Here is an 11,952-nt window from a genome sequence, read left to right on the forward strand (position 1 = left end):
ACAAATTGTGCAACTAAACACAATTAGAATGTTGTCACTGTACACCAGTCATAACTTCTATTACACCAGAAATACAGTCAAACTTGGATCACATTCCATTCAGTATGACTCCCTGCATCCAGTAGACCCTTGCACCTGAATGCAGTGGCACATAGCATGATGTGACACTTCACAGCTCTGCCTGCAGCATTCCCTGGACAGGTCTGAGGATTTGACTGCCCTGCTGCAATTGCAGAGAAGTTCTTACAATTCCCTAAAATGCAGCCTTGTGCAGTATTTAGAAGGTGAATCTTTTATCCTTGCTCAGAGCCTCTACCCAGGTTTTTTTGAATATCAGTTACTCCTTTCAGCCCTGTACATCCTTGTTACACACACATTGTTCACGCACAAGCAACTTTCCTGGAGGCATGCAAGAAATTCAAAGAATGATATCTAAACTTTCTTTTCCTCCTGTGATTTTCATTTTGTTTGCTTAGCTATTCCACGAGCCTCCTTTACACCCTTAAATATTAACACAGGCGTTCTCTCAATGTGGGATTCCTCATTATCATATGAATAAATGATTGATTACCACCATATCAAGCAAGCACAACTTTTATAACCATATGAATCAGCAATGTGCCAAACCCTTAAGGAATAGTAACAGCGTCCAGGTATTTATTGAACTTTATTGCTTTCTGGATCATTTAAAAAGAGTGGCTGACAAACAATCATTTACACAGGCTTGAAAATTTGCCTTGGATACTCTGAGCAGTTCTGCATTTCAAAATGCAGGCTCACTTACTTTCTCAGCATTTTAACACCAAGTTGCTGGACAACTCCACAGCTTGTCCAGCTGTGGACAACTCCACAGCTTGTCCAGAAAATGCTACTATTTGCAAGGGTACATCTTGTGTGTTACCAGAAGATAATTTTAACCAGACTTTGAGTGTAATTTTAAGTACTGTTCTAACAATCATGCTGGCTTTGGTGATGTTCTCCATGGGTTGCAATGTGGAAATTAAAAAATTTTTGCACCACATAAAAAAACCCTGGGGTATTTTTGTGGGTTTCCTCTGTCAGTTTGGAATTATGCCTCTCACAGCCTTCTTGCTATCACTGGCCTTTAATGTGCTTCCTATTCAAGCCGTTGTGGTGATGATCATGGGATGCTGTCCAGGAGGCACAGCCTCTAATATCATCGCCTACTGGGTGGATGGTGACATGGACCTAAGGTAAGAGCAACTGTTTTCTAAAATGTTCGCATGGCTTTTTGTAAATTTTGTGTTGAAAAGGACTGTCTGATTTTTTTCTTGTCTTGGTTGATGTGTGAAACTTTCTTCCTGTAGAGGTATTTAGTTACTATAGTACAAGTAAATATAAGGAGACTAGAATTATTGTTAGTTCTTGATAACTAATATTAGGGTGATATCATAACAGAATTATGAATATTAGAGAATGTCTTTGCTGTAAGATCTCAAATTCTTCATAAAATAGTATACTAAGGATTATGAACTCATTGACTAAGTTAGACTTATATTTTTGATTTTGTTTCTCCAAGACCTTGGACATTAAAAAAATATAATAAAGATTTTTTCATACATAGTTCTATGTATGAAAGAGCAACTATGCAGCAGTTTATTGAAAAAATGTTTCTTAAAAGAAACCACCTTTGGAAAAATATCTTTCCTCCTTTTGTGTTCTGCACAATGAACAGACAGGCCTTTCTCTTTGGGAACTAATACAAAAGAAAATCACTTTTGACAATTCTACGTGCTCTTGGCACCTTCTGCAAAGTCTTCAAACTGAAGGAAATATTTACAGGTGAAAAGCTACTGATTAATGCAGCCCTGCACATGAGCTGCTTTGGAAAAACTCCATTGGATTAAGTGTGATGGTCTCTGACTGGGTGCTCCAAACTCAGAAACAAATATGTAGGATACGTAGTGCGGTCTTGGACATCAAACGCACTGTAAAAGTGCACCATACTCCTGATGAAAATTTCTTGGGGCGTTCATTAACTCTAACAGCTTTTAAAAATGAGCTATCTTTTTTTCTTTTCATATCCTGATTACTCTGCTCTAAAATAAACAAGCTAATTTCTCCATTTCCTGCAGAGAAACATAAATTGGAGCATTCATCCAATTTATCATATGCCACTCTGAACTAGAAGTGGAAAAAATAATAGAAGGAAGAAAGATGTGGAGTCAGAGCAAATTGACTAAGAATGTTAATATTTGTGGGTTTAATAAGACATTTTTTCCATCCTTTGAAAACAGTGAACATTTCTGTTACACACAGGTGTTAATGTAATGCCTGCGTTCGAATTATGTATTAAGTCAACCCCCGCTAATCACCAGCTTCCTCACTGTGGAGGAAAAACCTATGATAGTAGAAACTATAAGACAATTTATTTCAATGAATGTGGGTCTGAGAAAACATAGATAAAAAGACATCCAGCACAAGTCTTAAATTCTGTCCTAATCTTTCCTTGGAAGAATACACTGAGCTAAGCTGTTCTTTGTCGGATCTGCATAATCAGAATCCTAATTGATGATGCTATAAATATGAGTAGAATTCATAACTCATGATGGTGGCAGAGGGTGAGGTAAATTGGAAACACATACTAAATATTATGTTATAAATATTATTAGTATACTAAAAGCCTTTACCTTAAGATTTCAAAGGCTTTTGATCACTACATTTTTACAATAATTCAAGGACTAGAGGAAACAGGAGGTACAGCAAGTGATGCAAGTCTTCATCATCAGTCTTGATAGAATAATAGTACAAGTAGCTTGACTGGTTTCTGTAGCCAGCACAGCATATCAGAGTAAGTTTTGCTTTTAACTGATATTTTATCTTTGTATGTAATAAGCCACTGACATTATCTACCGTCCTGCTTCAACACTTGCTAGTGCAATTAAACCATAAGCTAGAGCAAGAATTAATTTTCTACTATTTGTGTAATCACTGAAAGGTGAAGTATGAGGTTTTGTATGTTTCTTAGTAGTTCAGACCCAGATGATAACCCCTGAAATTTCCCATAGGGACACCTGTTTTAGACATTTCTTGCTAACTCATAAGAACAACTGCTTCTGCGTTACCATTTCCTCTCCTCCATAGCTCCTCCAGGAGCTGTTGCAAGAGCAGGAATTCAGATTAGCAAATGAGCAGTGTTTACAGTAGAATGTAGATATAGAAACTATAAGAATATGTAGGAAATATAGACACATGAGTTCTTTATCAACTTGGGTCTTTATCAGACCTGAGTAAAAGACCATTGCTCTTTTTCCTTTGTATGTAAGAATTCTCTTTCCAGAGTCTCCTACCGAATTATATCCAACAACACTGAATCAGAGAGTCAAAGGAACCAAAACTAAAGCAAATATTTCTGTTGTTTCTGTATGAATTCTTCCAGATATCTCTGAATGTATCCAGTTTGTGTATCTATAGCTTCTGTTATGAGGGTAAACTACATCAAAGAGCTGTCAGAAGGGAGGCTCATGAGGAAGTTTCTAAAGTCTCCCAGCCTTCTGTCATTATTTTTACCTCATAGGAGAATGATTTGAAGGCAACATTTTACCTCCACTACTCAAAAAAATCTGACTATATCCTCCATTTCAATCTGCCTTTTTTGCTGTCTTATTCTGTCTTCTGTTGTCCAGCAGAATGCTCATTTTTCTACGAAGTATACCAGGCTCAACAGATTCAAGACTTGGAACAGGTTGCCTAGCAAGGTGCTCGAACCCTGGAAGCATTCAAGGCCAGGCTGGATGAGACTTTGAGCAACCATATCTAGAGGGAGATGTCCCTGCCTATAGCAGGGGCTTGGAACTAGATGATGTTAAATGTCCCTTCCAACCCAAACCATTCTATGATTCTATGATTCTAAGACTTTATATTTTAACACAGAAACATCTTTGAACAAACCAAGGAAGCAACAATACTTATGCTCAACTTCAAAGTGTAATTATCAGTACCTGCTCTTTGGCCTAGGGCAGGAAAAGTCAGAAAAGGGAAATTTATTATGTTGTACTTCCTAGATGATTAAGGTGTTTTTTGTTTTGGTTTGGTTTGGTTTGGTTTGGTTTGGTTTGGTTTTTTTGGCTTTTTGGCTTTGGAGAGAAATTCTAAAATATTCCAGAACTGATAGTGAAATGGAAAGTGGCAGTTGATCCAGGTTGCTGACCTTTCAGAGGCCAGCCAGTCACCACACGTACAGACTTGCCAACAGTCCTTCCTAATGTTGCCACTCTTCTTCTTTGTTTGTACTGACTTTTATTGTACTGTGCTCTGCACTGAAACTTATTGTGTAATGTCTGCAGAACGTGTTTGTATTTATGTGGTTTTTTTTCTTTAATTTTTTTCAGCAGGAACCATCCTTTGCATTAACTTTTTTTCTAATTTGACATATGGATAAATTGGCTGTAGCCAGTAGTATTTCTTGTATATCTTTTCATAAGCTGCTAAGTCATAGTAAGGAAATGAAGAGAGTATAGACTAGCATGACACAAATTGCCACTTAAACCAATTTCTTTGCAGTATCAGCATGACAACATGCTCCACACTTCTTGCAATGGGGATGATGCCACTCTGTCTTTTTGTTTATACTAAGATGTGGACCGATTCTGATGCAATTGTACTCCCCTATGACAGCATTGGTAAGTCAAGCGAACCACACTTTCCCTTCTGACTCTCCTTTATTTTCCTTCTAGTAACAACCACTCTTACACTATCACCATCCTGCACAGGCACAAAGAAATTACCTCAGACATTTTAAAAATATGTATTTTCCTACTTTTCAGTGATTTTGGTGGGAATTAGGTACCTAGATCACTTCACATCATCCACAGCTCTTCAGATCAAGTATTTTTTGTCATAATAAACACAGTACAGTTATTTTTCGCAAGTTCGTGCATTCTTTTCTTTTTAAATGGTTTAGAAACCTGCGTGGTACTGGAATAAGAATAATTCATACAGAAATAGCTGCTTTCCCTGGATGAAAGCATTGGTAACAGCTTTAAGGCACAATCCTGCGAAGAGCTAAGAGCTGAGGCTGTATCTGGCAAAGTACTTAAGCACATGTGGATAATTAAACAAGCGATTAAAACTGCTGAGTCTCATTGAAAAGCTGCAATCTACACCACCAGGAGTGGCTTCATTTGACTTCCTGTCAGAAATCTCATCCAGCTACAAAGAGAAAACAGTCAAAGTATTTAGAAATATATGCTCCAGTGCTTTGCAGAACTGTAGCCCTGTTGCTTATCACATTCAGTTCCATGTTGTGGTTATCTTACAAAGCCAGCAGAGTCACTTTCATATTCTTCAATTTCAATTTCCATTGTCATGGGGAAAAAAAAAAGAAAAAAAAAAAATCACATATATTGTTTGTGCTTTCAAAAACCATGCTGGAGAAAGAAGGCCGGAACAAAAGAAGATCTAAACCATTTGTTGATTTGATGCAGTAGTGAAACACCTGCAGACAAAGTGAACATTTAATATAGCTACGTACATCACAGGATAGTGGTGATTAGTGCACTCAAATTTCTGTCTGCCTTTTTGATTCAGGTGAATGAGCATGTAGCTCAGCTGAATGACAATTACTTCAACAGGTTGCCAAAGATAACAGACTGTAGAAAAACAAATGGGCAGGTGCAGGTACAGCGTGCATGTGTTGGAGTGTGCATACCAGAAACATACACTGTAGGCTTTCTCTATACCTCTGGCTGCTCCACGCAGTGCATGCTCCCATCATGAACTTCTATATGATATGTGGGTTTCTCTTTTCTCTTTTCTTTTTTACAGGAATTTCACTGGTAGCTCTTGTAGTTCCTGTTTCGGTTGGAGTATTTGTTAATCACAAGTGGCCCAGTAAAGCAAAAATAATACTTAAGGTAGGATTTTTACTGCTGAAACATTGGTAATTATAGACAAATTATGAAATTTGTAGCACCACTGAAGCAGCATATTACTATTCATAGTATTCATATCTGAGAGTCTGGGAGTTTTCAGCAGAAAACAAATGAAATACTGCAGAAATGTATTTTTTTCCCCCTGCACATACGTGCATTAGCCATACATGTTATTAGAAGCCATCATCAAAGAGCATACTTTTGTTTTTGGCTAGAACTATGCTAGCAACCGAGTTCAACTTTATAATGTAAACTGAAAGTTGGAAGGAAAATCATTCAGGTCAAATGGAATTTTTCCTTCAAAATAGTACAAAATGAAGACCTTCTAAGTCAAACAAAAACATTTCCACTTTTAAACCAATTTATCATTTTTTGGCAATTTTGAGCGTGATGTTGATTTAAATATGCATATAGATATATGTGTGTGTATTGAAAATGTTCCAATATTTAAAAAATATAAGAAAACCATTCAGAAAGTTCAACTATATTTGCAAGATAGATTCAGAAGCATTGAATCTATGATTTTTGGCAAAAACAGACCTTACCAAAATAGTAATAGTAATAGCTTATCTGCATTCTATGTTAACAGAAAATTAATCATTCTGAATATTTTCCTGCTCAGTTCAAAGTGATTCTCAGATGTGCCAAGTATCCTTGGCCTTTATTGACCACCCTAAGTTAATATAAACATTTTCTACATTTTCTTAAATAAAAGTAACCTGACAAGTGGTTACCTATATTTTATTATTCCTTTTCTGCTATCAGCTCAGAAATTACAGAATGCAAATAACGTCCTTTTAAGTTCAAGTAATTTTCACGAAATTTTTATTTATCCTGTTATGTTTCTAAATGTATCCACAGCTTACATAAGAACATGAATAGTACTGAGGGATGATTTCAAAACAGTGCTGTTCCTGCATGCTCAGTTAAGGGAAAGTCATGGACTTGAGCTCACATGAGAAGATACTCTACTTTCAACAAAAAGCAATTTTGTCATCATTTGTACTGAGTGGGTGAGCAACCTACAGTAGATTCCACTGCCAGTTTGCTTGATATTGGACAATGAAGCATCAAGCGAAGACTGAACTGTAGCTGTCAGATTAAGGTCCAGATAGTGAGAAATGAAGATAAGAGCACAAAGACAATGTGAAACAGAATAGCTTGTCATGGCTAGACCATGTTTCTTTTTCCTAGGTGCATTTGGTTAATCTCTCAGTCAAACAAAAGCACTTGTTGACTCAGTGCCCTTAAAAAGATTCAGTCAAAGGTTGATGAAGCCAGTTCAATGAGAATACACCTTTTAGCTGAGAAATGGATTTCTCCTTCACTTAACCATAGATATCTGCTCATGAGATCTCTTGCAACCATAGACCATAATTGAGATATTGAGATAAACTGAATATTTACAAGAGAATGTGTTATCCTTTACCTTGGCAAGAAGCAGTGAGGATCTCAGTATGTTCAGCCACAGAAAATAAGATTAACTCAGTGACTATGTCTATATAGAAATGCATATGAGCTCACAGTCAGTTCTCATACACAGTATTTTCAGCCACAATAAATATTTATTCCTTCACTCGACAAATAATTTCCTAGCACCAACAATCTAGCATCTAATTAGCATATACTATGCTAAGCCCCCAGGTGTGACTGTTCAAAGAGTGGGAAGGAAAAGTGCATTATTCTAGCTATTAGACTACTATTTTCCCAACAATTCTGGGAAAAATCTAGTACCTGTGTTGTTCCTCATCTATGTTACAGCTCTGAAGTTTTTAATGTTTAGTTTTAGCTGAGCTTTGATCTGTCTGTAGTCACACTTTGAAGTACATTTTACAGCTCTATTTTTGGGAAAATGGCAGTGATCTAATCTGTGTGATTCCCATGAATTAGATGGCAGTAGACATTTAGCTTTATGTTTAATAAGATGTTTCAGTGGCTCAGTTAAAGACATTCAAAGGAGTGTTTGACATTGTGTTTGTTGTCACAAAATTTCACTAAAGTCTCTTATTCACACCATCTTTCCTCTTTTTTCTGACAGGTTGGTTCCATAGCAGGAGCAGTTCTCATTGTCATTATTGCTGTGGTTGGAGGAATACTCTACAAAGGCTCGTGGGTTATCACACCTAAGCTATGGATCATTGGTACCATATTTCCAGCAGCTGGCTATTCTTTGGGATTTTTTCTGGCTCGTCTTGCTGGTCTGTCTTGGAGCAGGTATAGATTTCTCTCTGACATAAACTTATAGTCTTATTTCATCTGTGAAGCAAGCTTTTATTTAAGGAATAATCAATGCTGAGAATGCTTCCTAAATACTCGTTTTGCAACAGATCACTCATTCCCGAGCATGTTTCTAGTGTACAGCATGTAAAGAAAACTTATAATGTTTACATTTTTATCTATGGATTATGACTAGTATTTCCTCCTGTCTTTCTCATCTGTGCCCATGACTTACACTTCAAAGGAAGTGAGCAGAATAGACCTAACAAACAAATGGGTTGTGGCAAGTAAAACTTCTCATGAAGAAACAGCAGCCTACAACTTAGAGTATTGTTTCAAAAGAGAGGGAGAATAAAGTTTCAGATTGGATACCAAGAAGAGGTTCTTCAATGAGAAGGTGGCTGGGCACTGGAACAGGCTCCCCAGAGTAGTGGTCATAGCCCCAAGCTGACAGAGTTCAAAGATCATTTCAGATGTATGGTTTGAATTTTGGGTGGTCCTTTGTGGAGCCAGGAGTTGAACTTAATAACATTTGTGGATCCCTTCCAACTCAGGATATTCTGTGATTCTACAATCAGTAGTGTTGACTATAGCATATAATATTCCCCTGCAATTGCTTAATTGGTATAAATTGCATGTGTTCTGGTTCTAAAAATTCTATCACTTGTAAGCTGAGGAATGCTATTTTTTCATTTATCTATGTGGACCCTGACTTTGCAGATACCTAGTAAAGAAGAGGAATGCACAGGATGCTATTTCACAGTTGTCATTGTGTTATTCCCTTTAGATGTCGTACGGTGTCTCTGGAAACAGGCATGCAAAACACTCAGCTCTGTTCAACAATTGTACAGCTCTCCTTCAGCCCTGAACAACTTGAACTGATGTTTACTTTCCCACTCATCTACAGCATTTTCCAGCTGTTGTTTGCACTAATGATTTTAGCAGGTAAAGTACAGATATTTTCTGTTAGAACGTTATTATTATTGCTATCATCACCAGCCTCATTTTCTGTCAACGTGGAGAAAACAGGAACATACAGTTGAGAGAGAAAAATAATCAAATGGAAAACAGTTAACTTAATAATGACTCAAATTATCATTGTTCATCACCACTGTGCTATGTCCTGTATGTAACTGGGACAATATAAGGATCAGTTTAAGATTTGTAAGGCCCTTTACTTTTCAGAGCAAGGGAAGCAATCTCTGTCACCTACAACTGACTACAGAAGTATACCTTGGGCAGAGATTTGTTATTACCCTTTCCTGAAGAAAAGCAAATGTGTCTTCTCTAGAGCCATCTACTACTCCAAAGTACCTGAGCTTGCAGTTTCACACCAGGACCATCCTGAAAGGCATGCATCTTGACATACATCAAGAGAAAGATTAGCTTCACAGCTAATATGAGAAAGGAAATCCTCTGTTATAAGGTCTCTTTTTACTTCTACATACACCTCATATGCACTGCACTACAAGTACACACCTAACCTACTGAGGATTGAGACTTTATCCTTTTTGTTCACCCCCAAAACTAGCTGGGACTTTTTTGCTCCCAGTCACAAATGAGCCATCTTACCAGGCATCTGGAGCACTGTCCCAGGGACACAACCTGGGAGCTGTATCTCAAGTTCTTCCCGAGGTGGCAATTGCATGAGAATGGAAGAACAGTTTTTCCTCACTTTGGCTTGCTTTCTGCCAAACAGGATTTGTGTAGAAGACTGAGTCCCACAGATCCAGCCAATTGCCCAAAGGCTTTCCAATAAAGATAGGCAGTACTTTTAACAGGAACAAAAAGCAGTCATGCATTAAAAAAAAAAAAAAAAAAAAAAAAAAATTAAACATTTTCCTTATTATTTTCTAAACATACTTCTTTAGCGATGAGATTTGCTGACAAGGAATAGTTAAATCTGACTTTAAATAAATTGTATTGAGCTATTTGAATATTTTAGCAACATAAGGTAATAAAGTGTTGTATGCTTATATGCGAATGCATTGCTTTTCAGGTCATTGTTATAATGTTTTCATTTAATATTAATTTTCCAGGCTACCGTGTTTACATAAAACGCTGTGCCAAAACTAATACAGACGTTGAGAAAACAGAAGAAAAAGATGATTCTAAATCAATTTCGTCACATGCTAAAGAAAATGGAGGATTTGTATCAGACGAGACAAAATAGTCAATTCCCTCTCTGTTTCAACCAGCTGAGTATATGGTTTACCTAGAGCTTGTTTTCAGATGCTGTTGCTTTATATTTTTGCTAAATATTTAGCAAAAGATGGAGTTTTGCTGATACTGGACAGTGACACTTCAAAATTATTAACTTATGAAAAATTTCTGCTTTGATTTTCAACATGGTTTCTACCACAATTTTAATATTTCTTCTTAAATATAATTCCCTAAAATATTTAATGTATTATTATGGTTTCTGTAAAGAAGAAAAGAATAAAGTTGAGCCATTGCTAAAAAAAAAAAAAAAAAAAAAAAAAAAAAAAAAAAAGCAGATACTTGTTTTACAGATTCTGGATCATGATGCAGCAAATCAGTCTGCTAGTCTCAGCCCCTGCCCCAAAGATAAATCTTCTATAAGTGCCTGAGTAGCAATAGGAGTTGATATGGAAGATCTGATAAAGCTGGGGGACTTCCACTGAACATGAATCAACCATGAAATTGAAACAAGCTAGTAATGAAGTGAAGTTTCATTTAGGTCAGTCTAGGCAGGCTAAAGTTATTCCACTGTACTAACTGCTTGAAGCATTAATTTCTTCTAAAGCTATAAGTTTCACAAATGCATAGTACATCAAGACTCTTTTTTTTTTTTTTTTTTTTTTTTCCACTTGGATTAATGAAAACCAAAAGCTTTGCATCTTCAGTCTGGATCTTTAGGTGTTAGAAACATGAGCAGAGAGATAAAGCTTAGGAGATAAGTCTAAGGCCATTTGAATGACAGCTACATGCAGAAAAGCAAGCTGAGTTTTGGGAAATGTGCCATCAATGTAGTTGAGAGTCATAAATTTCTGTGGTTGTACAAATGCAGTAAGTTTGGATTTACTACATGTTCATGATTGTAAGACATAGTTTAAGATGTAGTTAATGACTGTGATATTTTAATTATATAAACCACAAACCAACATAATTGGATGTAAATATACATTATTTGTCTCTGAAAATTCAAGGGCACATATGAAAAGCTGTCCTAAGTATGTGAAGAAATAGCATAATTTTAAGAGAAATAGTATAGTAAATTTTTTGCAGCTGTAATTTTTTGTGAATACATTCAGTAACATTAGTTCTTGTAGCTCTTATGCAAAGAAAACATCCAGAGAACTTCAGATGAAATAAGTGAGAGCTTGGCTGACCAAAAACTTCAAGAGTGAGCCAACTGTCAACACATGGAAACTATACACCTCTTTGTCATATTCAAGTGGACCTTCTGAGGTGTTATGAGTTGAAATGGCAGCTTTTCTACAAACACAACTGAAATTGTGGAATTTAAGTTCCAGACGTGTAGCTTTCCACTGCTGCAGAAACGTGCCCAATATTAAACAAAAGATAAATTATTTTTATATACCATATGTGAGAGAAAGGATCTTAAAATATTCCTGAGTTTGGAGAGGCTTGAAGCTGTTTTGCCTTCAGGTTAAGTTCAGAATGGTCATACCTCCAAGGAGGGTTTCAACCCTTAGTAGAAGATAGCACATAGCTAGGTGTATTATTTTTTTATAGAATAAAGAATAAACAGAAAAATGTTGTGAATTCTTTTATGGAGGAATCACAAATGTGAAACACCACTTTCAATGAGAAAAGAATAAGCTGCTACTTGTAATATCTGTGATAAGAAGTCTTT

The 11,952-nt window shown here is 36.4% G+C and overlaps 1 protein-coding gene across 1 annotated transcript; it reads left to right on the forward strand.

Moving 5' to 3' along the window:
• Positions 1–707: 707 nt before the first annotated feature.
• SLC10A2 (solute carrier family 10 member 2) lies at positions 708–10,446 on the forward strand. The gene is made up of 6 exons (XM_085215534.1): positions 708–1,214; positions 4,525–4,643; positions 5,788–5,876; positions 7,933–8,108; positions 8,899–9,056; positions 10,151–10,446. The coding sequence occupies exons 1-6, from the start codon at positions 769–771 to the stop codon at positions 10,282–10,284; spliced, it is 1,122 nt and encodes a 373-aa protein (XP_085071660.1). The 5' UTR covers positions 708–768; the 3' UTR covers positions 10,285–10,446.
• The last annotated feature ends 1,506 nt before the right edge of the window (positions 10,447–11,952 follow it).

This window comes from Meleagris gallopavo, chromosome 1 (genome assembly GCF_905368555.1).
Source record: "Meleagris gallopavo chromosome 1, MGAL_WU_HG_1.1, whole genome shotgun sequence".
Taxonomy (NCBI): domain Eukaryota; kingdom Metazoa; phylum Chordata; class Aves; order Galliformes; family Phasianidae; genus Meleagris; species Meleagris gallopavo.